This window comes from Perognathus longimembris, chromosome 8, assembly GCF_023159225.1.
Source record: "Perognathus longimembris pacificus isolate PPM17 chromosome 8, ASM2315922v1, whole genome shotgun sequence".
Taxonomy (NCBI): Eukaryota; Metazoa; Chordata; class Mammalia; order Rodentia; family Heteromyidae; genus Perognathus; species Perognathus longimembris.
In genome coordinates this window covers 20403499-20431480 of record NC_063168.1, presented here as the reverse complement: position 1 = coordinate 20431480, position 27982 = coordinate 20403499, and the positions used below count along the sequence as shown (strand labels likewise).

The following is a 27982-nucleotide window of genomic DNA, read 5'->3' as shown; positions in this document are numbered from 1 at the left end:
GCTCCGTCAGCTCTGGGCCTTGAGGCTCGTCCTCACCCCTTTCACTCAGGCACAGCCCTTCTCTCCACAGTTAAAAAATGGCCTCTCCCCTCTATACATCACCTTTATAATAATAAAAAAAAAATGTTCTCACCTATCTGCTCATTCTCTGAGCACTGGCCCACACATTCTAAAGGCGTTGCCCGTCTGTAGGGCCAGGTGACACACAACGGGGCTAAAAAGAAAATGAAGGAAATGGAACACTGCGGACTTGAATGGCCTGTGTGGGGCTGTGTGGCAAAAACAGTGCTTGGACCTGGGGTCGCAGCCAAGTTGGACACCTAGAGATGTGATAGAAGGGAAGGAAGAGGGTGCAGTGGATGCTATCAAATGATTCATAAAAGAATGTGTGGCCCAATGAGTTGTGATTCATGAAGAGAACAGAGCCCCACTCAGGAAAGCTATACTTACTAGGAGGCATCCTTCATGGGCAAAACCATCAGCACATAGCAAGCTGGGTGCCAGTAACTCATTTGTAACAAACACACACACACACATACACACACAAAAAAGTGGATGGTAAGGTTGTCCTTTTCACAGATTTGCAGTTTGCCTCACCAGATCCCTCTGAGGTAGGTAAGAGGCAGGCAACATCAGCATACGGACTTACTGCAGATCTTACTGTGAATGTATCAACAGCCTTACTAAATAAAACAGCAGATTTCAAGTTCTAAGAGCCCCCTGCCTCCCACTAGACGAACACTGGTGCTGGAAGCATGTGGACTATATCACTAATAAACTTACACTTTGATGTACAAGCAGGCAAGGAGTCCAGATCTGTGGAAATCAGCTAAAGCTCAGGGGCCTGGGAATGGGGGCACCACATTTAGTACATGGGCTCCTTTTGAAGTTGTTTTTTTTTTTCTAATTTTGATTTTGCATGCATTTTAAGGATTCTCATCAAATTATAATAGATTCATATACCAACACAGGTCATGTGACCACATCATAACTCCCCCGGAGAAAGAGGTCCTCTAGACAAATCCAAGTGATTGGAAATAAAGGTGAAGTGTTAGCAGAGGCCAAGCCTCAGAAGCGGAAGTTCCCCAAGACTGGGAAGGGAGTGAGGACAACAGTGTGTATATCCAAGTTAGTGATCCCCCTTTGGGCCTCAGAACGTAAATGGTTTACTTAATGCTCTTGAGTGGTGACCCAGTGGCGGGGACACCACCAGGTTTTCTAAAGACACTGGGGCAGCGCTTCCGGTCCTCCTGAAGCCATGAGCATTTAGCTAAAACACGATCCTTTAAATACCCGAGTCCCAGCTCAGCAAATTCCAGCCAAGGCTAAGAATTTGGTCATTTCTCCAGTGACTACTGTTCGGGAGGCAATGGGACAAGTGACTGGAAACCCCCAGGGTATGCCCAGAAAGCACCCGATGCAGAGCGGCTGGGGCAGTGGAGCATATGCGTGTGTTTTCTCAGTCTCTACCTGCAGGCTCCCACCAGCCCATAACCCTTCCAAGCGGGCAGCTCCTGGAGGTATTTCCTCGCAGAGCCCTGGGGCATCCATAGCCACTCATGGACATGGAAGAAGCCAAAGAAATGTCAGAGTGTCCTGGTCCTTGGTCACCAGTTCCCACTGGGGAGCCCAATGCCTGGGCTGCAAAGTCATCGTCAAGCTGGTGCCTGGGCCACAGAATCGCTCGGGAGACGCGAAGGCCGCGCCCATGTCTAACTGGGCTGGCTAACCGGGCACTCGGCCCAGCCTCTTCACAGCACCGACTCCTTGGATTCCAGTTCTGGGGCACTGGCTACAGGGGCGGTGGGGTTCTGGTGTGTCACCAGAGGCGACGTCTCCTCCTCGGCCTTGTAGTTGGGGATGGCTTCTACCTTCACTTCTCGCAGCTCCTGCTCGTCCTTCTTTGCTGCCTTCTGATTCAGGTGGTGGAGGATGCCGGCGCCCAGGGCGTCCCCCTCCACGTTCACCACGGTGGTGGTCCTGTCCCTGGCAGGGAAAGCGAGGGGGAAGTGTCATATTCAAGGCCACCAGGAGAAAAGCTGGCAGGGGCAAGGCTTTGTCTCAGGCAGGCAATGGCCTTGGGAAAGTTGTGCCCGGGGGACTCTGTTTCTTGGAAGGCATGTCACTAAGGGACTTGCCCTAAATTGATTTCCTTTGAACATTCTTTTACTTTCATAAAAATATATAAAATTACAACAGACAAGAATCCAATGTATAACCTACAAAATTAAGGCGAGTGAGAGAAGGAATGGGTAGGGGAGGGATGGGTGAGAAAAAGGGTGACATTAATCAAGATATATTGTATTCATAAACTTTTTTGTTAAATGGCAACTCCTTTGTACAACTACTTAAAGATTAAGAACAAAAACAAAAAACAATGTAGAAGCCAGGTGCCAGTGGCTCATGCCTATAATCCTAGCTTCTCAAGGAGGCTGCGATATAAGGATTGTAGTTTGAAGCCAGCTTAGGCAGGAAAGTCTGGGAGACTTACTCTAATTAACCACTAGAAAGCCAAAAGTGGACCTGTAGCACTACCTTGAGCACAAAAGGCTAAGGGATAGCTCCCAGGCCGAGAGTTCAAGCCCCAGTATGGCTTATGTGTATGTACGTGCACACGTACATGAGTGTATGTATGCACACGCATGCACACACACGTATATACTAAACCTTTGTTGTTAGAAAATTTGAAGGAAGAAGATAAACCAATACACATTCCACAACTCCTAAGAGTTCCTTCTGGAGATTTTCCATGCCTGTGGACATCATCCTATCACTTGTATGTAACTGGAGAAGAAAACAGACATAGTTTGGTATCCAGCCCTCTTCCCCTTGGCATTTTCATTTTGGCCCATGCATTCTATGGCTCTTGGCAAGCACCACCTCACAGAAAGCCTATCCTGATCTTTCCAGGATGCACATTAGCATGAGGTAGTGACATTCAGATAGCAGAGCACATAGTCACAAGATAAGCCCTGGAGCCCAGACCTGGACCCCAGTCCTTGCTCAAGTCACCAGCTGCACATTAGCCCAATGGCCATCCTACCCCTGGAGCCTGAAGATAGTATTGTGCCTCCCCCCGCAACCCCCGGGCCTGGGTGTTGTCCCTGAGCCTTTATGCCCAAGGCTGGTGCTCTACCACTTGAGCCACAACTCCATTTCCAGCTTTTTGTGATTACTTGGGGATAAGAGTCTCATGGGCTGTCCTGTTCTGCACTGGCTTTGAACTGTGATCTTCAGATCTCAGCCTCCTGAGCAGCTAGAACCATAGGCGTGAGCCACTTGTACCCAGCTGTGCTGTGCCTTTTTGAAGGAAAGGGAGATAATGTGCTCTTCCTCAAGGATGCCAGAGGGCTGGAGCCATTTCTGTGAGACTGGAGGCTGTACATAGGGAACCCTACTTCCCTTCCCAGCTAAGCAGTCCACACAAAAATGGGCATGGGCGGTAGAAGGGTCATAAGACTATGACACTGCTCTGAGCTTGTCTAAGCTGCCAGCTTAGGGACACAGTTCCTCAGATAAAGTGTTTAGACAAGAGGACTCTCTATGGGACATTTTACCATTATTTCTTTAAGGGGCCCCCAGGATTCTGAGTAGTCCCTTTAAACCATTCTCAACCCCACCACCCAGTGCTAGGCACCTTGGTTCAGGTCCTCTCCTGCCCGGCTGTGACTAGCCCCACAGGAATGCCTTCTCTGCTACATCGTTATTGAATGTTCTCCTCTCTGGGCCCAGCAGTGCACAACACAAAAGAGCTCGTGTTACACAGCCGCTGCGTAGAGGAGTGCCGGGCTCCCGGGCTTATCTTGTGACTATATGCTCTGCTGTCTGAACATCGCTACCTCAGGTGGTCTTCTCTCTCTGTATAGGTGTTATTTACACCTGCAAATATATCACAAGACTCAAGGAATCGGCATCCAGAAACTCTTTGCACCATTCCAGGAGGCCTGGAGCTATTGGTCTGGATCACCTCTTTGCCTAACTCTGCTTCTCCTAAGCCTGAGCCCCAGCCATTCCCATTAGCAGGGTTCCCCTTCTTTCCTTGTACAGAAATCCTCCTTCAGACAAGGCTAGGCTCAGGACAACCATTTTTGGACTGCTCCAATTACTTAGGACTCTGTGCAGCCAACAGCTCCCTTGGCCTTTGCACCACTGGGTCTGGGATGAGGTACTTGACCCTGGATCCTCACTTTCCTGGCTGCTACAGGCAAGTCTTCAGTCACTGTGCCTCATTGTCACTCATGAATGTTCATCATCACTTGAGTTCCATATTGCTTAATGTTTCCTATCTCTAAATCTGGCCCTGCCAGGCTCCTTCACAAGGTAGAGGTGTTGTCAAGTTCTCCATATGCCCCAGGCTTCTCAGAGTGTCACACTCAACAAGACTCTTTCTCAGTGTCCTTAGGACTTTCTACTTACACAATCCAGTCCACAGCTAGGATCAGAGAGAGGTCATGAGTGGGCAGCCCAATGGCCTCCAGGATAATGGCAATAGTGAGGACCCCACCAGCTGGCACGCCCGCTGCTCCAACGCTGGATGCCGTGGCCGTCACTCTAGGGGATGGCAAAGCAATGTCAGCCATGCACACAGCACGATGGGGGCAGAGGGAACACACAGAAATGCAGCCAGGCTTGGAAATGAAAACTACTCTACCATCAATTCTACATTACCATCAATTCTAGGGGCTAAGGAGACAGACCATACGCTCCCATGTACAGTCACCGCATCTTATCCTCATATTCAACTAACCATGGGTAAAAAATATTTTTTAAAATTGTGTCTCTACTGAACATGTACAGACTTCTTTTTCCCCTTGCCATTGTGCCCTAAACACCGCAGTGTAACAACTATTTGCATATTATTTAACATTATAGCAGATATTATAAATAATCTAGAAAGAACTTAGAGGACATGGGAAAATGTGAGTAACTTATATGCAAATGCTACCCATCCTATATGAGAGACTTCAGTATGGGAGGCCACAAAGCTCCTGGGATCAGTGAATCTACACTGTCTGCACTTTACCAATGAGACCCAGAATTGTGGTTAGATTGGCATTTCGAAGGAAATGACAAGCCAGGTACAGTAATCCGAGCCACTCAGATTCTGAGATTGGGAGAATCCTAGTTCAAGGTCAGCCTGGGTTGAGATGGAGTAGATTCAACCAATACACTGGGCAGGGTAGTTCACTCCTGTCATCCCAACTAGGCACGGAGTATCAATAGGAGGATCCCAGGTCTGGACATCTTAGATAAAAAAGCAAGACCTCATTTGAAAACTGACAAAAGCAAAACAGGCTGGGGCTGGGGCTCAAGTGGTAAAATACCTGCCTAGCAAGCCTTAGGCTCTTGAGTTTAGACTAGTATGCCAAACCCCCCCACCCCCCACAAAACCAAAACCAAAAAGGAGTGAGGGAACCTCAGGTTTTGAGCCAGGCCCAAAGATGAGGGGAAAGAATACCAAGCTTACAGAATCGTGAAAATCTGCCCTGCATTCAGCTCCACGTTGTTGAGCTGGGCGATGAATACTGTGGCCACACACTGGAAGATGGCCGCCCCATCCATGTTCACAGTGGCCCCGATGGGGAGAATGAACCTGCTGATCCTCTTGTCCACACCATTGTTCTCTTCAATGCACTTTATCATAGAAGGCAGGGTAGCTGAACTAGAAATGGAAACAAAAAAAACACCATCAACCCTCAGAACAGCCAGGCTACTACATTACTCATCACAGATTCTGGGATCAACCAGTTAGCAGCATTCAAGTTCCTGTTTTTCTTTGGAATCTCAGGAAAACCAGAACGGTTTCAAAGTTTCTAGTGTAACAGGAGGCTTTGTGAATTTCCAAGTCATTCACAATTTGACTTTCTGGACTGAGATGGTGTTTTACTATTTACTTGATTCACTTGTTCTAAAATTCTCAAGATCCACATGCAGCCTCAGGGCAAAATGCTCCCCAACTAAAGCCTGGCGGTGCACCTGTTACAAGATTGCCTGGCTCCACACCAATGTGGCTCAGGGCAGCCAAGGGCACCTCAAGCACACTCACCTGGAGCAGGTAGCAAATGCTGTCGCAAATGGGGTGAGGAGGCCCAGGAGGAACCTGAATGGGTTTTTGCGTGTGAAAGCAAAATAAACAAGTGGCAAAACAATTCCTCCATGAATAATGTGTCCCAATATGGATGCGAAGATGTATTTCCCAAGGCTGGTCACTAGCACAAGAATGTCCTTCATTTCCACAATCTTGCTTCCAACCAGGAACATAATGCCCACAGGGACGTACCTAGGGTTGAAGCACAGGGTCGGCGCTGGTCAGAACAGTGGTGAAGAGGGACTGGGAGATAGATTCTGGCCTTTCCTGATACAGAATACAAGGACTTGCAATTAGGCCACCATCTCACTCTAGAGTATTCCTGAAAAGCACTGGGGTCACCATCTCCATTTTATCAGACTGAGTGAAATAAAGATCACCAGTACCAGGGGCTACTGGTGAATGTACCTGAATCAGACTTTTTCCCCCCCTTGGACACATTTTTGTTTGAGGCAGGGTCTTTCTATGTAGCCCAACTTCCTGCTTCACCCTCCTGCATGCTGGCGTTACAGGCATATACTTCAACACCCAGTGCTACCAGTCTATCCGGTCATGGAGCTAGCATGCATCTGAGCACCCAGGCAGAGAGGCAAGGGACTCAAGATCAAAAGTTTTGAGAGTACCCTTTTTGCACAACACCTTGTCAAAAAATTTTTGTTTAATTAATTAATAAATTTTAAAAAAGTTTTGAGACTGTAAAATTGACTTTCAGCTCTGCTCAGGCTTGTTTCAAGGACTTGCAAACAGGAAAGCCTAACATCTATTTCACAGAATTGCTGTGATACAAAGCTGGGACTTGTGTGAAGTTGTACATTCTTTGTGGTCTAGAAAACATGATCCCGTGGGAAAAAGTCATTAACAATGGCTCTCTGGGAGCGCTGCTAGAACGTGAAGATTTTTTTAAAGGCAGAAGAGGAAGGAATGGCTTATGGGAGCTACAGAGAACAAAAGTCAGTGGTTTTGAACTTAATGTCAATTCAGGAAAAAGTTTATAATGTGGATTTAGCTTGTAAATTTCAATGGGGTACAACAGAGTGAAGAGTCTGCCCCCCAAGCTCCCAGAGGAGAAAGCTAGTGTCACTGGCTTCTTAAGCTTTCTTACTAGATATCTTCTAAGCAATATTATTAAGTTTAAATCTCATCTCATCCTACGTAAAAATACATTCTCTCTTCAAAAACTGAAAATATTACAAACAAGACCAAATTCCTCTTTGGAGGAATCCCCTTGTTCAGACATCCACTTCTACTTATGCATTTATGTATGCAGGAATGCATTTTAAATATATCTTTGTTTATCATCTTGCATTACACCTTTGAGACCTTTTCCTATCAGAGCCTAGGAATCTACCCCATTCCTTTTATGACTATGGTGAAAGGTCCATAAAACAGAACACTTCAGTCACTTAGGCATTCAGTTCAGTGGCATTAAGTACAGTCACATTGCTAGATGGCCCTCAACACCTCCTTTCTCCAGAACCACCTCCTTTCCTTTGTGCTGCATAACGGAGGCTTGAACTTGGGGCTGGGGTGCTGTTCCTTAGCATTTTCACTGGAGGTAGGCAGTCAATCACTTGAGTCACAGCTCCACTTCTGGCTTTTTGGTGGTAAATTAGAGATAAAGAGTCTTACAGACTTTCCTACCTGGGCTGGCTTCAAACTGTGACTGTCAGATCTCAGCCTCCTTAGCAGCGAAGTTTACAGGCATGAGCCACTGGCTTCAGAACATTTTCATCATGTAGAAACTCTGCCCATTAACTAGAACTCTCCCCCTAATTTTCTCGTCTACCAGTTTGCACCTTAAAACTACTGTCTACTTTCTATTTAGCTAACAATTTGACTGTTCTTGATACACAAAAGTAGAATCATATATTATTCCTCCTTTTGTGATGGCTTATTTCACTTAGCATGAGGTCTCTGAGGTTCATTCATGAGTAAGAATTTCACTCCTTTTTAAGGCTGAATTTAACTCCATTTTATACATTCCATATAGCAGTTAGCCGTCTATCCATTGATGAACTTTTGGGTTGTTTCACTCCTTACCTCAATACTTAAAAATACTTCTTCAAAATGGATAACCTGTAGAATACTGTAGGTTATTTTGCTGTTGTTGTGTTAATGGTCATTTAAATTGATCCCAGGTATTTACCATTACAAACACACTTCTCTGTGTCCACATACCTGTGTCCTCTAACAGGGGACACAAGAAGGAGAGGAAGTGCATGGGGGATGGGGTTGTGTGTGCACACTTTAATTTTAGTGGGTACTGGCTCACTTGTTCTTCAGTTGTTCCAATTCTCATTCCTACCTGCAGGGTAGAGGGGCGTGGTCCTCCTGTACCAGTTCAGCAGGGAGAGATATGAACCCAAGTACCAAGAGAACAGCTTTGGTTGTTATATCACAACCATGGAGGCATGGTGCTAGTGGCTTCTAGGTAGAGGCCAGAATGCCACCAATTCTCCACAGCTCACCCCCGCCTCCCGTGCACACAACATTCCTTCACAACAAAGAATGGTTAGCCCAAAATGTGGAAAGCACCTTTCCTTACCCTTATTGTACCTGGTAAAAACCCAAAGTTCATTCCTCTGATTTCTAGGGAGGTTGGGCAGTTCTTAATATGCTTACTGCTTACTCAAGTTTCTTCTATGAATTGCCTATTCATCCTTTTTCCATTTTTAATCTTTTCCATTACTCATATACATTTTCTATTTTTCTATATTTGGTCTTCTTCTTTTTTAGTGATTTCAGTAAACAGATAGAGATGCTTTATTGATTTTTTTCAAGATAAAATCTTGCTATGTAGCCCAGGCAAGTCTCAAACTCACAATCATCCTGCATCTACATCTTGAGGTACTTTGGTTTTAAAGCAGGTATTTGGAGGGGAAAAAAAGAGCTACTATTATTGAAATTTCTCCCAAACTTGGTTGAGGTCCTTTAAATGCTAAGGCATTTAAAACTCTAATTTTAGGCTTAGCGTGTGGGCAGACAACTATAATCCCAGCACTTTGGAGGTGGTGGTAGGAGGATCCTGAGTTTAAGGTTGTCTTAGACTACACAGTGAGCTCCTGTCTCATAAACCACCCACCCAACAAAACTCTCCAATTCTATGTACTGGACAATGATCTCTTATTGCAATCAGACACCTACCTCCTTGGATACCTGCTGATATAACTAACCAGGACATCAGATTGAACACTAAATTGATTTCTGGATTAAAAACAGATGTTCTAATTTGGGAGTACTACTTGCTTGCATAAAGTTTATTTTACTGTAAAGGTGATGTACAGAGGGGTTATGGTCACATAAGAAAGGTAAGGAGTACATTTCTTTTTGAACAGTGTTACCCCCTGCCTCATTTTCTCCCACTCCCCCTTCAACTCACCCCCTACCCCAAGTTGTAAAGTTCATTTCCAACAGTGTCTAGTGAGTATCACTGTTGCATTGGTTTACCCTTTGTCCTACCAATTTTGTGTTTCCCCTTTCCTTCCTCAAATCAGATAAATGTATATGCAAGACAAAGGGTACAGAAATTAAAATAAAAAACAGTGACAACAGGGAATCAACAAAAGGAAAAAAAGAACTAACTGCAAATAGTACACTAAAAAATCTCTTATTTGCCTTTCTTGGAGTTCATTTTGATAAGCACTATTTCATATGGTCATATGCACCCCACTCCTGGGCATTTACCCAATGACCACAAACAAAGCCACACTAAAGCTACCAGCACAACCATGTTCACTGCAGTATTATTTACAATAGCAAAGATATGAAATCAACCCAGATGTCCCTCAGTAGATGAATGGATCGAGAAAATGTGATGTGATGTGTGTGTGTGTGTGTGTGTGTGTGTGTGTGTGTGCTCTATGCTTCCATCAGAAAGAATGATATTGCCCCATTCATAAGGAAATGGAGACTTGGAAAAAATTCTATTAAGCAAAGTAAGCCAAACCCAAAGAAACATATACACTGTGTGGTTTCCCTTGTTTGTAATAAAATTTTCTTCAATCCACACTTTGGGAGGATTTTAGACTGAAAAAAAAACAAAAACCTAAAAAAAGAACTTTCCATCTGATGAAAACTTTCTCCTCTCCAAAAATATCATTTCTTAGCCCAGCTCATCAACAGTCCTGTGAAGTGGCATGTTTGCAGTAAGAGAATGAAGCTCTGGAATATCAGATTGAGCAAGAGGGACACCATGAAGGGTGTGTGTGTGTGTGTTGTGTGTGTATGTGGGTGTCTAGACTTGGCTTATTACTTAGTTTCAAATTTCTAAAATAAGTCCAGCTGGCACTCAATGCCATTGGAAAAAAAAAAGTTCTGGGATCTTCAAGCGCTGACAGTAAGCAAATACTCTGTGCATGAAAGCATCAGCTAGTTCTTAACTAATGGTTAGCAGCTAAAAGCCACCGAGGTCTGGCATGGGTGAAATACCACAAAAAGCTTACAAGGCACGAGCACTGAAAGTGGTATTTCTGAGACATTGCTTTGAGGGAGTTGGTCACATTTTTATCTTTTTTTTTCCTTTGCCAGCAATGAATCTAGTGGTTCATATTGAACAATCAAATTTTTATTGTTATTATATGAACAAGAAGGACATTTCAAAGCTTATCTACAAGACATCGCAAGTTTTCCATATGGCTGGGGTGGAGATGGGTTGTCCCTGATGTTGTGAAATGCTATAGTGAGGGTCCTCTAATCATTTTAGGATAAACGAGCCCTAGTTTATACAGCAGATAGCACAGTAATGGGATTCACTGTTTTATAAAATGATCTGGGCATCCCATATAATATGTGCCGACAGTGGGTCAATGTGGACACCAAGGAGGGCTGGATACTGGTATCTAATACTCTGAGGTCCTAGACAAGAGGAGATGGCCTCCACTTCCATCATTTCCTGTCCTGAGACTGGTGCCAACAACATCCAACACTGGCCCAGGTGGCCCCCACCCCAGGTAACCTAGAATGGCAGATGGGTCCTTTCCTGGACATTAAGGGAACTACGAGGGAAAGGAGGTGGGTGGCAGGGACACACTCACCACATGATCCATGACACCAGCACCATTGTTGCCTCATTGAAAGAATTGAAGAAACGGATGAGCTCTTCTCCCTCAGAGCCTAGCTTCTTCAGGGCCACTCCCAACATCAGGGCAAAAAGGACCAAGCCTAAAATGTTCATCCCTTCGATCTCAGTGCCAATAGGGATCTGAAAAGTAAGCATATTCAGCATGGTCAAAGCAGAAGGTAGTTTGCCATAGATCCAAGTTCTAGTTCTGGCTTGTGTATTAACTTAATTTACCTTTAGGTTCTCCATGTATAAGAGAAAGTGAACTGGATTAAGTAGCTTGCAACTGTTTGTTTTTAAAGTAGATCTTTTCCTTTGAAGGAAGGCTGGGTAGAGTTTGAGCTCCTTTGTCCTGGGGTGAGAGGTACCTGTGTGAGCTGGGGAAAAGACAGAAGTTCCTCTCTCCTCTGGTGACAGATCTACCACACTGCATGGAAATCACTGGGCTGGAAAATCCCTGAGGATTCCTTGTCCCTTTCAGCTCTACCATGAAGGCTGGGGCCTAGCCTGGTGTCTGGTAAATGGGCACTCAAAATTACTACATATATGCTGTCTATGGACTTGGCTAATTTCCAAATTAACTGCAGACTTCTAGGCAAAAAGCACAATAAACTATACTAAGGACTTAGAATTCAAATGCATAGTAAGATTGGTTCATTTTTCTTTTAACTTTTTCTATGAAGCATTTCAAATCTAATAGAAAAGCTGAGATACAGGGCAATGATCACTGTATACAGTGCTTTTGTTTCTACTGATATAGAAATTATCAGTAATACAAAATGGCTTATAAAGGAGGAGTATTTGGAGCCTGACTTCCACTACTAGCTACATGAGGTAAGGTAAGCTTCTTAATCTCTCTGTGTCTCAGTTCCCCGTCTACAAAATAAGAATGAAAAAGTAGCTGACAAATAGTTGCTATGATGATTGAATGTCCTTATACATTAAGTATCTTTGGCAAATGAAAATTAAAAAAGTATTAGCTGCTATTATTTTTTGTGGCTATTTGGTTAGAATCCATCCTATGCTTGCTTTATTTGGAGTTTGTTCTTCTCTAATGTTATTATTACCTAGAGATAATAACACTTCTGAATAGCACTATTTTCTCCCAAGACTTAGTATATTAAAGTTGTAGGGGTTAATCAAGTGCAGGTTAATTAACTATGGAGACATTAGATTTGGATTTTAATGCCTCCTCTACTGCTGGCTTTTAATTAAGGGCTCGCTAGTAAAAGTCAACACGAGTCTATGGGATGTATGGCTAACAGCTGGAATTGATCTCAGGTCTGTCCACTCATTTTATCTTGTCAGTACTGCAGTTTCAACTCAGGGCCTTGAGCTGGCTCAGCTTGCTTGCTCAACACTAGTACTCTATCACTTGAGTCATACCTCCAACCCAGCTTTTTTCTGTTACTTTAGAGATGGAGTCTTATGGATGTTTTTGCCCAGTTTACTTTTGAGCCACAGTCTCCTCCTGAGTCGTTAAGATTATGGGCATGAGCTTTTATGCTCTTTTCCCCCTCTTGGTCCATGTCCTGAGTCCTAATTGGAGTTGATGGTTAAGAATCAATGTAATCAGAAGATGTATGTATTGATCAAAAGTTAGTTTTACAAGTCTGAAATTCTAAGGCATGGTGTTTAAAGTTAGGCTTTTTCAGAAAAGAAAATGGACTTTCTGACTTGAGGCAGTACCAGTCATTTCTGCAATGAAAACAGTCCTTTCTGTAGAGAAAGGTGGGTTTAGAGCAGGGTGTGCTGCACTGCAATACACTTAGAAACTTGACACTGAATAGGGTTAGGAGACCAGAAGCAAACAGCACCAACTAAGCTGTACTTTGTATGCCTATTCGGTCCCCGATGCCTATACCACTCGTTCCCTAGATCTTCCTATATTTCCCCCTTCACCTCATCAAAAGAGCCCCTTGACAATGCTGGCTTAGGCAACAACTACCACATCCACTCCTTCTCTGTTTTGCTTCATCTTCCTCCTCAGCACCAATTCCAGCTGACATCTATTGTATGGTTCCCTCCATTAGAATAGGAGCTCTGCAAGAGCAGAACTTTTTCTGTACTTAGTGGCTGCCAAGTAAATCACTGTTTATTGAATTAGTGATTGAATGAAAAGCCTGGGTAAGAGTTGTGCACCCACAGCAAGTTACTACATGGGAGCAAAGTAAGCTTGAAGGCAGCCATGGGGCAGGAGCCTTTCCACGGGTCCTAGGGCCTCTGGGCTCTACTTCTCACTCTGTCAACTGCATTCCATCCCTGGGACAAGGATGACTCAGTCTGCGATGTCCTTATGCAGTCTTACAGCCACAGCGATCATGAAAGCCTGGAAGCAGTGAGGAGGCACTGCTCCTCCTGCATCCGCTCTTCTTGCATTCCTAGCTAAGTTTATAGTGAGAGCAAGGGGATGGCAGCATTGCAGTGGGGAAATCAGGGCAGCCAACGAAAGTCATGATGTCAAACTCCAAAGGTATTGCGGGGATTAGCTGTGTTCTAGCGTTTCTGCATTGCTCTTGGCTTCGCATGGTCATGATCAACCTCAGAAGCCCATCCGCTATAATCAATTACAGTGGGGATCATAAATCCCACCAGAGCAGGCTGTCCCAAGGTTCAAATGACAGGTCAAAGGAGAGAGTGTTAACTTCATTTTACACGTAGTTTTGTTTTTTTTTAATGCAATGTTTTCATGTACCTGGCACTTTCTAAGGATATCAAGTTAATATTAAACACAAGAAAAGAAAAACTTGTGAACTTATCACCAAGACAAAGTGCTCGTGTCCACTATACAAGGCCTGATGTCAGTCTGCAGCCACAGCAGGGGCGATCAGAGCGATTCTGTGTATAGATTCAAAACTAGCTACTTAGCACTTAATTCAAAGCACCCCCCCACCCCGCAAAAGGAGAAAATGCCAACACTTACTTTATCTTATATTTTTATAGAAAATCCTGCTATATCTCCCAGGTTGACCTGAACCTTACACTCTAGTGATTCTTGTCTTAACCTCCCATGTAACAAGGGACTATTGGTAAACAGCACTACATCCAGCTCAGTCTCATTGCTTTGAAATAAAAATGTATTCATGGGGCTGGGGATATGGCCTAGTGGCAAGAGTGATTGCCTTGTACACATGACACCCTAGGTTCAATTCCCCAGCACCACATATACAGAAAATGGCCAGAAGTGGCGCTGTGGCTCAAGTGGCAGAGTGCTAGCCTTGAGCGAGAAAAGAAGCCAGGGACAGTGCTCATGCCCTGAGTCCAAGCCCCAGGACTGGCAAAAAAAACAAAAACAAAAAAAACAAAAAAAAATGTATTCATTACAAAGTCTATGCAAATACCTGAAAACTTGGTATAGCTTCTAATATAATTGTGCATTTACATAGTAAAATATGGATTGTTTTACTATTCAATAATTTGATTTTTAAACAGTTATGTATGTAGGGGTAAATTTACTTACATTTTAGGATAGTAGAAGAGATGTTATAAAATAGTTAAAATATTCTCTGAAGATTTCGTGGCTATAAGTATTAGCATTTGGCCACAGTGACAAAAAACTAAAGAAACAAATCCAATTTATAGGCTTGGAATAGTCCATTCAAACTATGAAGGTTTTGATTCTCATAAGAAAAAGGTTTATCACATATGTCCCTTAGGCAAGGAATACTGTACACTTTATATATTATTTTTTCATGAGACTGTATGCATTATTTTTTTCACAAGAGACTTTATAAAGAACTTTACCTTTTCAAGGGTCACATTTTCAAAGCTGGTGTGGTTTATCACCTTATAATCAGTTGCATACTGTGAAGAAGAAAAAGAAAATATCCCACCATTAATGCCCAGGTCAAAACCAACCAGAGAAACTGAAGACACATGTGGCCCTGTTGCTATTTCTGGCACTATCCACAGGGAGTGTTCTGGGCACACTTCATGAGGTTGGCTTGATGAGAGCCTCTCAGAACTGGACAAGATTCCATTAAGACCAAGCAGCATGTCCTTCAAGAGATCTTTGGGTTATCTAGAGACCCAAGGAAATAGAGAAAATTCCGATTTGGTCCTTGGGCAATGGTTTGGAGAGGACAGGCACAATTTCTTGCTGATAATTTGATTTCTCCCAACAGCTGATACTTCAACTTACTTAGCAAATATTTCTATAATGCCAAAGTTCACTTTTCAATGTGTTACTTTACTTTCATTCATTTATTTATGTCTCACTTCATTCCAAACTGGTTTGAGCGTGATTGCTCTTTAGCATCTGTTTCTAATCTGGCCAAAGCCTCCACTCTCCACAGCAAGGGCAAGATGGCATCAAGACATCTCCCTGGGCTCGATCCTACAGCTGGGTGACTCTAGATACCTCTACAGGGTGCCCACAGTTACCTCCTATGGCAAGCCACACTTCCGGCGGAATCTTTTCACTTCTTCTAAGGGAAGGTGGACCTGTGGAAATCTAAAACTGTCTTGGAGACCAGAGCCTGCCATGTGTCTGCCTTGGAGGAGCTCTGGCTTCTCTCTGTTTTGATTTACCAAGGTTTCAGAAGGGCAAAAGACTTCAGTTGTCTCATGGTCAGGGTGACAGGGAAATACAACTCATCCTCACCTCCTTTGTGATAGGTACAGGATGCCCCATACCCCATGCATCTATTTTCTCCCTCCTATCTCATATTATATATACAAGTCACTTCTGTGTCCACATACAGATGAAAAAAGAAGAGGTTGTAAGTAGAAATGCAATCCAATTAGACCATTTCATCTAGCCCATTCTATCCTTTTCCTGTGTGAAGAATGGCCACGGGGTGTTCTTTAGTGTATTGTTAAGAAGAGGGAAAACTAAAAGCAGCCTAAATGTCCACCAACAGAGGACAGATGGAGGGAAGTGATGTTATCCACTTAGACTGGCATGTTCTACAGCCATTAACATTATGCTGAAGGACTTTTTACCTCTGTGGGAAAATGTGTGTAACATACTGCCTTTAAAACAGCAGTTGGGGTACATACTAACAATACATAGAGCAGATTGTTTTGATTTTTAAAACATGTATACATACTAGAGGAAAAATAGCTAAAATATCCAAAATGTGGATAAGTGGTATTTCTAGAGAGTGACTCTAGGTGAGCCTTTAGAACATTTTAGAAAGTTTTGTTTTGTTTTGGTCTTGTCTTTATTTTATCCCAGGTGCTCACCTATAAAAGCCTGTGCCAAAGTTATCAAGTTTGGTTAACAACCTGATCTTCCCTGTTCTACCTTACCTAACTATAGCAGTAATTTAGATATCCTTGACGCCCCACCCCCATCAGAATTTCATGTATTTGGCAAAGTATGATGTCTTACCGTATGGAAAGCTGCAGCCACAAGATTGGAGGGAAACAGGTTTCTGTGGGAAAACAAAGTACTTCATCAGTACTCTCATTAAAACCCAGTTTGCCAGCCATTTGCTTGGCCATGCCTGACTCCATGTGGTATTTCCCTACTTCCCAGCAGATACTTGGGCCCTTCCTTGACCTAAGCACTCAAAATGTACCTCAACTTCTCTTGATCAGCTTCTTGAGTGCATCATTTTTATCCTCTTCTGTCTCCTGATGCTTTTTTTTTTAAACTGGGTCTAGCCACACTTGATAACTATACTGTTTTCCTTTAACCACCTCCAGATTAAACTTGGAATTCAAGTTTGTTGTGGTACTAGGAATTCAACTCAGGGCCCCATGCTAGTTCTTCAGCCCAAACAAGAGTTACTATTGCAATAACTGAGAGCCACTTCTGGAATTAGAGGGAGAGTAGGGGAGACAGGTCTGAGACATTTGTCTCCACAAATACAGCAAAGTCCTGTGCAGTGAATTTTCTCAAAGTCTTTATGGTCCCAATGTCCTGCATGACATGCTTATAAAGACCTTATTTGTTATCTGAACCTGAACTAACTCCAACATAGGTGTGTGTGTGTGTGTGTGTGTGTGTGTGTGTGTGTATCCTGGGGCTTGAACTCAGGGCCAAGGTACTGTCCCTGAGCTTCTTTACTCAAGGCTAGCATTCTCCCACTTGAGCCACAACTCCACTTTCAGCTTTGTAGTGGTTAATTGGAGATAAGAATCTCATGGACTTTCCTGCCTAGGCTTGCTTCAAACTACAGAGATCCTCATATCTCAACCTCCTGAGTGGTTAGGATTGCAGGCATGAGCCACTAGTGCCTGGCTTTAGGATTTTTTTTTCGGGGGGTGGGGGGAAGAGAGGGTACAGTTTGAACATGAACTGAACTTTCCAGGAATGCCATTTCAATGTAAATTATGGGACAATGATTTGTTTTGTTCAGAAAGTTTCCAAGAATTGTTCATCCTTTTGGAAAATCATACCTTTAGTACTTAGCACCACACCTCCGTTCCAAGCACCAGGCAGTGCATTCATAGCACTGATTGTTAGTGGGGTGAGTGTGGTGTGTGTGTGTGTGTGTGTGTGTGTGTGTGTGTGCTTGTATGGTGTATGTGGGTGGGTGATGGTGCTGGGATAGAATCCAGAGCCTCACACATGACAGGCAAGCACTTTCCAACTGAGCTACACCCTTAATCCTCATCCTCAACCTTCATTTATTCATTCACTTACTCATTCTTTTGTTTAGAGACAGTGTTTCACTCTACTGTAGCCCAGGCTGGCTTCTAACAATCCTTCTGTCCCTGTCTCTTAAGTGCTAGAATTACACACATGTGCCACCATGCCCATCTATTAGTGATACTAGATTTAAGAACAAGAATCCAATTGCTTTGTTTTAATTTATAGCACTGACAAATTGAAGCATGCTTCATTACAATTATTTTCTTTGGTCTTTTAGATTAGTTATGCCCCTTTGATGCTTTGAAACTATGTATATAGGTAAATTCTATTTATGGATTTCATGTTAGGATTTTTATAAAGGACTTGTTAGAATAGAACTGAGTGGATCCAAAATCTACCCATGCAAAGTTTTTTTTGTTTTTGTTTTTTTTTTGTTTTGTTCTTCTTTAGGTCAGGATCTGTGTAGGAAGCCAGTCTTGATATACAAGAGTTATATTCCAACTGTCAATTTATTCTACATACCATCTGTCTTTTACATGTTATGCTAGACCTGTAGCTGAATTGCTTATTTAGCAGGCAATTATGTGTAGCATATTGGGTTTCAGGTGTAGATAGATAGGGTTGCCATTTAATGGCCGGTAGAATCTAAAATGACTTCCTGTTTTCACATATTTGTGTGATATTTTCCCTGAATGCTGGTAGGGCCTCTGACTTGTTTCTAACAAATAGAATGCACTAAAGGAGGAAAAGATGTTTTTTTTTTCCATGATTGCATTAGATAAAACTAGTTTCTACCTTGTTGGCAGACTCCTGTTTGTCTTCTGGGCTTGCACACTTCAGTGAAGCAAGCAGCTATGTTAGAAAGACCCATATGAAAGAAATGCAGGTAGCCTCCAGCCCCAAACCAACTTGCAACCAAGGCTCCCAGTCCAAACTTCAAAGAACTGAATTCTGTCAATAATCATGTGACCTCCAAGGTTAATCTTCCCCAGTACAATTTTCAGATGAGACTCTAGCCCTGGCTGACCCCTTGACTGAAAATCCATAAGGGACTCTAAAGTGGAATACCAAAATTCCTGACTACAGATACTCTGGGATAAATGAATGATGGACTGTAAACTACAACATTTGTAGTAATTTGTTATACAGCAATGGATAACTATGACTGAAGTGATGCAGAAACAATTCATTAGCATTCAGGGTGTTCTCTAGGGTGGCCAGAATTTAAAGACTGCAATACAGGACTGCCTGAGATTACTGGTCTCAGGAACTTTGAATTGCTTTTTAACATGTGCTAAGGTATATTGAAGAGAATTCCAGCAAATACATGCCTGCATATAAGCAGTACAAAAATCGTGATCAGAAATTTGATTCTTATCATGGGTAAATTTGCTTCTAGAAAAAGGTAGATTATTAGCATCTTGCATTGTTTAGGCTTCAGTATATAGGTGAATAGTAACTTACATTTGCCTATTATTTCCATTGCAAAGCAACTTTCTTGCCCATCTCAGGCTTCTGGTCTAGGTTTGGAATCTCATTCCTATTTGCCAAACGAGCCAGAAGCAGAAAGAGCCCCGTGCCAACTACATCCACTACTTGCCAACTCTCAGTAGTTCCCAGACCCAGCTGGCCACAGGGCTTTCTTTGTGAGGACAGGGAAGGTCAAGAACCAGTCAAGTTAGAAAACCTCCACCTTCCCCATGGGGAATGATTTTCTTGTCAAATACCTCGTACTCATCAGGGATTAGCTGCTTCCTTGATGGATGCAAATGCAATCTTTCTCGCCATCTGGAAATGAACACCCTTGTCAAGAGCACAACACTCTTGGTTTAAACCTTTGGGTCCAGCCTGGTCTCTTTATCACTGGTGTGATACCATCTCATGCAGAATGGACCCTGAATCCCAAATCTCTCTTTAGATCATCTATAAGATCTAATGAAAACAGGGGTGTAAACAATACTGCAAGAGAAATGGTAACTCCTGCCAGAAAAAAATTAAGCTCCTAAGAACACAATGTATTCTGGCAGTTCTTGATCAAGTTAAACATACATTTATCATATGACCTAGCAGCTCCACCCAAGAAAAACGAAAATGTCTTCAAATGGGAGATCTATGCAGAATGAACAGCCCGTAACCCAAATGTCTATAGATGATTAAACAACCATTTATGGATGAAAGTTTTATGTGATAAATTAGATGGTTATGATGATTCTAGATAATGGAATATACTTGTTATTAAAAAGGAACCACTTAACGACATACATGATATACTGATAACATGGATCATCTAAATAGCACTGTTCTGAACAAAAGAAGCCAAAGAAAGTTGGATGATTTCTTTAATATGAGATTCTAGAAAATCTGACAGTGGTAAAAAGCATACCATCCCCTGAGGCTAGAGTTGGAGGATGGAGGCTGCTGAGGAGGGATGGGTAGGGGAGGCAATGTTCAGTGGCCATGGCCTTATGAGTTGAGCTACCCATTTCTCAGAACTTACTGAACTACACCTAGTGTGTATGCTCCTTACTGAATGTAAATCATCACTCAAAACTACTTTAAAAAGAAGAAACTGGGTGTGGCGATTCATGCTTCTAATCCTAGCTATTTGACAGGCTGAGCTTAGATCACAGTTCCAGGGCAGCCCTGAGATAAACATGGGACGCCCATCTCAATCAGTAGCACAGAGGCATTTTAGGCACATACTCAAAACCCTACTCAGAAAATAACAAAAGCAGAAAAGCTGAGGCTCAGCTGGAGTGGTAAAGCACCTGCTAGAGCACAAAGCCAGGAGCTCAACACTCAGTAAAAATGGACAAAATTACAGCATGATGTCAGAGCTTGAGCGAGTTCAGTACATCATGACAAGGAAGGCATGGCAGAATAGTTCACATCATGGTAGATAGAAAGCAGAGTGGACCAGTTCCAAGAAAGGGCAAGATACAGCAAACCACCCCCACCACCACCACCAAATGTGCCCATAGTGTGCAAAACCTACCTTCCAGAATTCTTTCTACCTCCTCTAAGGGCAGTGAGCTAAAGCTCAGGTACCCCAAAGCATCTGACTCTCCTTGGGCTTTTCAACACAGATATAGTAAATAAAGCCTGACTTATCCTTACTCCAAGCTTTGTTGTACTCCAGGATCAGCTGCTCTGAAGGCAGCTGGGTAATAATGGTACCCAGAGTTCTGTCTTTGAGCACACTGGGCCCATTTCCCATCTGCTCATATCTACACAGAAACTTGGTGAGCTTTCAAAAGGAAGAACGGGAAGGGTTTGAGAGGCAATTCCTCACTTAGAATATTGGAGACCCCAAGGCAAAGAAAGGGTCATGAAGTTGGTCCTGTCTAACAGAAATGTACTTGTGCTGTCCAGTGGTAGCCATGCGGCTATGCAGAATCTGAAATGGGGCAGGTGCTACTGAAGAAGTGAATTTTAACTTCATTTACATTTAATAATTAAATATAAATAGCCACATATGACTAGTCTGTTTTCCCACTGGACAGCACATATGTATAGTTCTGAGATAAAGCTTGAAAATCAAGACCAAGTGGACTTTGCTCATCCTTCAGTCTCCTGTTTTTTTTCTTTTTCTTCTGCTTCCTCTTCCTCCTCCTCCTCTTCTTCTGCTGCTTCTGCTTCTGCTTCTGCTTCTTTTTGGCCAGCATTGTGGCTTCAACTCAAGGCTTTAACTCTTGGTCCGTTTTTCCACTCACGGCTGGCATTCTCCCACTTGAGTCTCACCTGTACTTCCAGCTTTTTGCTTGCCATCTACTCAGCCTGGCTCCAAATAATGATTCTCAGACCTCAGCCTTCTGAGTAGCTAGGATGATAGGTGAGAGCCACGGACACCAGTCTCATTAGGGTGTTGATAACCCGAGAGTTCCCCAGCTTACTCAGTTTTGAAAGTATCTCTTCTTTCTGCTGCTTATTCTTGAGAAGTTTACTTGAATTATATGATGTCACATATGTATTAGACCACAATGTCTCATATATGAGTGAGCCATAAAATCAATGCATTGGCTTTCCTTTTCCCCAAGGATGGAGATCATACCCAAGGTTTTTACTGCCACTGAGCTACATCTCCAGCCACAGTTTATTGGCTGTAACTAGTATTTTATAAAGATCAAACACATTAGACAGAATGGAAAATAGTTACTTTGTGGTAAAATTTGTTTTACTTGGTATATGTAGGGGCGAGGGGTGTATGTGTGTACATCTATACTGACTAGCCTATTTCTTATTGCGAGTCAAAGTAAGTCATGTGAAAATGCCAAGACTATATTCCTAAATCCCCACATTCAAGTCAGACCAAACTAGGACAGAAGGAATGGACAAGACTTTGCATTTCAGTACTATAAGAATAAGCATTAAGAAAAGTGTGAGGCATGGCTGTACCCACAAATGCAGAGCTCCGTTGGAGTGTTGTCCAGACTACCACAGCTCAGTGTGAAAAACTTCAAAAATGTTGATTCTGTATACATCTGGAGCTGTTTGCTCCTCTGATGCTATTGTCAAGGGAGGTATGTATTTCCCTGCCCTGTATTTGAAGAATGCAATACAGCATACTTTTGCTTAGCTATGTTTTCTTTGTTTCAAAAGTTATTTCCTTTAAGTTCAAAAATTTGTTACTAAACCTATGAAAATTTCAAAGACTCCAGAATAGGATATGGCATGGTATATATACCAGATAAATATTTAACCATAGTGTTTATTGTTTCAGGGCCAGTTAGCTGGGGAGCCTCCCTTTAGATCTTGGTACTTCCTACAAGGCTGAAAGTCAAAAGTCAAGGAGGAGCTGGGGATAGCTCATATTCATGATGGTGGTAGTGGTAATATCTGTACTATGTTCTTGTTAAGGCCTACACTCAATTTTGGATTCCAGCCAAAAGGGCTGGAGTGGAACCCCCAGGGGGACTTTGCTTTTTCAAGGTGAGTCATATCTGTGGCTCATATCTGTAATCCTGCCTACTCAGAAGGCTAAGATCAGAGGACTGCGGTTCAAAGCCAGCCCAGCAGGAAAGTCTGTAACACTTTTCTCCAACTAACCATCAAAAAAGCTAGAAATGGTGCTGTGGCCCAAGTGATGCAGTAAAAAAGCTAAGGGAGCCCTGCCCCTGACCCCCCACCCCCCACCCAAGACTGGGACATACTAGGCTATTAGTAGGGTGCTTCAGAGAAAATTTACAATCTTCAATCCAATTCTAGTAATAGGTATTACTTTTAGCCTCATTTTAAAGATAAGAAAACTAAAGTACAAGGAGGCTAAATGACTCATCCACAGACAGCTAGTAAGCAGTAGAGCTAAGATTTAAATCCAGGTGCTGGTTTTAGTACCTGCTTTCATTCAACCCAGACAGCCTCCCTTGGGTATACTCCTTCTCAGTGTTATTCACTTATTCCCCTAAGTAGTAAGTAGAAGGAACAGCCAAGAGTTAAAACCTCTATCGTTTGGTTGTGTTTCTCATTTCTAGATTCTGTTCCCTTCCCAACCCCTCACCAGTGTCTAGTTAGGCAAAGAAACCTCTATTACATTTGGATCTCTGTTAGATGTGCTAAGAGTTTTCATCTTGTAGAAGCGAGTCACAGGCATAGTTAAAGTGAACCCACAATTCACTTCTTTGACTATGCAATCCCTAGTTAATGCTGGATCCCTGATTCCAGCAGGTTTCTCTATATTGAATCAAGAGATGAATTCTTTGTGGCTGAAAGGCACATAAGGCTAGTAAATGTGATCACCTCTTTCTCAAGCACTGCCTACTATTTAGAGAAGGGGGAAAAGCCCAGAGAACCAGGTGACAGACTAAATCCTGTGTCCACCAGCACCCTTCCCTGCTGCTCAACTGCAAGAAAGTAGCTCTGGGCCAGGCGCAGTTCTTCCCTGCCCCCTTCCTTTGTAATCAGGAGCATCTGTTTCTCCAGTTGAAAGCTACCCTCCCCCCAAGGCTTGTGAGGAAACAGTTGTTTCAATCCCTTCAATTTATAGCTGAAAAAAATGGAGGTCAATTTGGGGGAGATCATAAGCAGGGACCCATGTAGCTTTCTGGCCATTCCAGAAAGTTTCTTCCGCAATAGCTTTCCTCCATTTATTGCCTACAGTGATTCATATCACTGTTCACCTCTCCATATACCACGTAGTTCCCCATGTATTCTCATTTATTACAGCTTGTCCCCAATCAGCCCATGTGAACTGGAAAAAATAAATGCCATTATACTGTTCCATGTATTATCAAGAGCAAGTGTGCTTTGGGATAGCTCTGTTCTAAAAGTGTGATAGACATAATATATTTAACTCTCAAAACAATCCTATGAGGTAGATACTTCCATGATAAAGATGAGGAAACAGGAATGGAAACGTTATGCACATGTTCACATGTTCGTGGCAGCTTCTACACGCAATCCCAGCATTCAGGAGGCTGAGGCAGAAAGATCAAGAGTTTGAGGATAGCCTGGGCTATATATAGATTCCTGTGCTCCAACACCCCCCCCCCAAAAAAAACAACAACACCAGAAACCAGGGAAAAACAAAGGAACACTCCCCCATTCTACCAAGATTAGTTTACTGATAACCCATTTCATTTGGGATAAGTCACAAGCCAGTCACATAGGTCACACACAGTTCGCGAAGTTCTGTACCCTTTCAGATTCCCATGGAGAGAGCCTTGGGCTGTTGATGAGACAATTGAATCTCCCACTGGTCTGCTGCCCCTACCATTGCTTCTAATATCAGCTCCTTACTCCAACTCCTCGTTCTAGTTTGTTATTTCTGGTCCATTATGTATTGGGAAATCAAACCATTCACCAATAACATTTTGAATTAAAACGAAAAAGCTCATTAACACATGCAGTGGATACCTACTATCCTATCTAGTCCCATCTTTAAAAGATGGAACGTACACAGTGAGACCAAAGGAAGATACTCTTAGAGGAGGAACACAAAGGCACAATGCTTATGTGCATCTGATCATATGAAATAATATTTATCGAAATGAGCTCCAGGAAATGGAAACAAAACGTGGTTTTTTCTTTGTTACTGTTTTTGTTTTCTTTTTGTATTGTTTGTTCATTTATCTGTCTTTGAGGGGGGAAGAGGAGGCACAGAAATGGAAGGGCAAAGAGTGAAGAAATGCAGCTGTAGGACTCACTGGACACTATGCTGAAAATGAATGATATGTAGCTTGTGGGTGGAGACTGGAGGGAAAAACTGGGAGAGAGCCAGGGAAGGAGTGTCATTGTCCAAAAAGAAAGGTATTCTTTATCTAAGTTATAGAACTATAACCCCGCTGTACATCACCTTTATAATAACAATAAAGCAATTTTTAAAAGATAACTTAGTGATCATGACAGAGACCCCATGGGGTTCTAAGGCACCTACCACCAGGAAAGGACACGGACTTGAGCACAAAACTTTGGCAGTAACTGTGCCAACTCAACAAAAGCTTTCTGACTCTTCTAGCTATTTGAGTACTGGGTTGTTACCAGGTAAGGGTCTGGAGGATAACCAAGGTATGTACTGGTGGTATGGTTTCATTCACATGCACACAGACAGGACTGGCCCAGCCTCTGCCAAAAAAATATGCCTAGAAATCACATGAAGTTTTGCTGCAGGAATCATCAGCTTTTAAAAATTGGCCCTAGTCCTAAGAACATTTACAAGTTTCCCTGGTTTCCTGTTACCAGCTACTCAAGATACAGCCAAACCTAAATGGGTGTACTCGCAGTTTCCTTCACTTAAGGGGTGCATCCTCAGTGGCTGGCAGAGGGAAAGTAACAACTACCCCGGCCTAGTGGTAGCTGATCTGGTTCCTCTTTTGCCTCAAAGCAAACATATTGACACTATACTAGGAATATGACCTCATTACTATACCAGGAGAAACAAGAACCTTGATCTGTAAAGCAGAAAATTTCTCCCAATCCTTCTTTTGATAAGTCTTTATTAATCTCATGTTCCTCAAATGTAAAGTAGAATCACTTCACCTATCCTACCTTTATCCTCAAGTAACTGGATTAAATGAAGTTGGGTGTTAAAAGCATGATGAAATATTACCCTAACAAGCCAGGACAAAGCTTCTTCCTGCTCTCCTATGCAGGTGTGGCACAAGTCACCCTGATTGCTAAGCTGTGTGACATTGGGTCACCATTCACTTCAGAAACAGGAGCTGATAGACCTTGCATCGAAACCCACAATCAAGAAACAAGTCCTTCCTGGGGCTTACTCTGCGATATTTCCACCTCTCATTTTATTTTGTCTGGTCCCTCTTTTGGAGATAGTAGAAGAGTAACCAGCAGCAGGAGCTGACCACCATATTCCCTCGATAGGCCACAGATTCCTGCAAAAAAGAATCCTTGGATCCCATATTAGTCTCCCTCCCTGCAAGAGCTGAATTAAATGCAGGTACTAACTAAGCCAAAGTTGCTTTCAAGTTTAGTACTTTTTTCAGTACCTAACTAAAAGTTCTCAAATTTTCTAAGTCCCCAAATACCAAGCTGCCAGATGAACTGTTTCAGATGAACAATTTCTTTAAAAGGGGCAGATAGAGTAGAGGTAGAGTAGAGTAGAAGGCAACTCACTTTGTTGAGTTTGGTGCTTTGCACAAGCTCAGCAATGAGGAGCTTTGTCTCAGTGACTCAAGACAATGCATATCTCCAAGCTCAAAGTCTAGAATTAGCAGAAAGCTGGAGTGGGAGCCAGCTGGCCACCTCTCAATTCAAATGAGCCTGGTTGGATCAGAAAACTCTTGCAGGCTGCAGTTTACCCATCTATGAACTTTGGATGAATGAAGAAACTAAGAGAGTAGAGACTTTGGAAACTACACGATACCATATCAAGGGATAAAATGCAACTTCTAAGAATCACAGAAAGTAAGCAAAGCTAAGTGAAGATGTGTCTCTGCCTACTTTCCCACAAGAAAAGCCCTTTGAAATTCAAAGTACTGTGCAATTGTCCAGTTCCAAGCTCTAAGGAGAGGTGTGTTTCTGGAAAATAGGCCTCACACAATTAACTCCAAGTTTATGATCCTTGGATCCATGGGCAACTTATAAAATACTACCAACTTCCTTTGTGCCCATGGGCTAGATCAGAGAGAGCAACGGATTGCAAGCCCATGGCCAGCAAAATGTAATCAATAGTGCAGAAACTTTTAGACCACGTGGGGTGAAGATACTGGGTCGGTTGGTGCAAACATTTTTTTTTAAACTGGTGAGGAGGGCAGCAGGAGAGTGTAAGTAAGGAGTAAAGTACAGATAGGATGTTAGACTCCCCTAACACCCATACACCTAACAGTTAAGACTGCCGGAAGATGTGGGTCCTGCTCTTTGACAAATGTGTGGTCAGCATGCAACTACGCAGGCACTGTTTCGATGTTGAGAGAAGAAAAAAATGTCAAAAGCCACCTGCAACCTACTAAGAATAACTTTCGGACACCGTGTCTCCCTCCCACTACACCTTTGGGAAGGTGAAGAGCATTACCTGACCAGGTCAAGAAAAGAGTCCACCGTCTCTTTGGGCATCGCTGGAGTCCCCGATTCCTCCAGCCCCAAGTCGCTGGACTGAAGATTCTGCGCGCCCGACCCTGGCTTGATGATGAACGCCAAAGCGACGGCGAGCGCCGAGGCACTCAGCGTGGTGAGACCGAAGTAGGCGACGGCGATGCCGCCCAGACGCCCGAGGGAGCTGGCGTCCAGAGAGGCGGCGCCGGACACCAGGCTGCAGACCACCAGCGGCAGGATGATCATGCGCAGCATGCGGAGCAGCATCTCCCCCGGGAAGGCCAGGTAGGTGATCTGCGTGCGACTGAGATTGAGCTCGCGGAGAGCGGCGCCCATCCCCGCGCCCACGAGCACCCCAGACACGGTGAACAGCACCAGCGCGTTGCGCCGCAGGAAGCCGGCGAAGCGTCGCGCGCATCCCGCAGGGGTCCCGGGGGCGCCGGGCCCCGTCTGGGCGCCGTCGAGATAGCCGTTGGTCTCTCTACTCTTCTCCATGGCACGGTCCGCCGCTCCGAGCTGGAGGAGTCAGAGGACTTGGGATCTGAGAAAAGACAGACTGCCAATGAATGGACGTCGGAGCTAACGGTGTCTGCAAGCCTTGTCTCCCAGGCTCTGGTAGCCAGCACCCCTCCGGGGGTCTTCAGGCCGGGCGCAGGAGCAGGGTGGAGACTAGGCAAGGAGAGGTGTTGGAAAGTGGGTCGGAGCCCGGCGCAGAGTGGATCGTGCCGCGCCTAGCTTCCACGGAGCAGCCGCGAGCTGGAGATGATGCAACTCCGGAGGCGCGCGACAGGACGCAGACTGGGCA

At 43.6% G+C, this 27982-nt stretch overlaps 1 protein-coding gene across 1 annotated transcript; it reads right to left on the bottom strand.

Moving 5' to 3' along the window:
• Positions 1-120: 120 nt before the first annotated feature.
• Positions 121-27982, bottom strand: Slc1a4 (solute carrier family 1 member 4). The gene is made up of 8 exons (XM_048352621.1): positions 27158-27982; positions 16483-16525; positions 14892-14951; positions 11122-11288; positions 6047-6280; positions 5468-5662; positions 4417-4551; positions 121-1986 (listed from the first exon to the last, which is right to left on the bottom strand). The coding sequence occupies exons 1-8, from the start codon at positions 27670-27672 to the stop codon at positions 1752-1754; spliced, it is 1584 nt and encodes a 527-aa protein (XP_048208578.1). The 5' UTR covers positions 27673-27982; the 3' UTR covers positions 121-1751.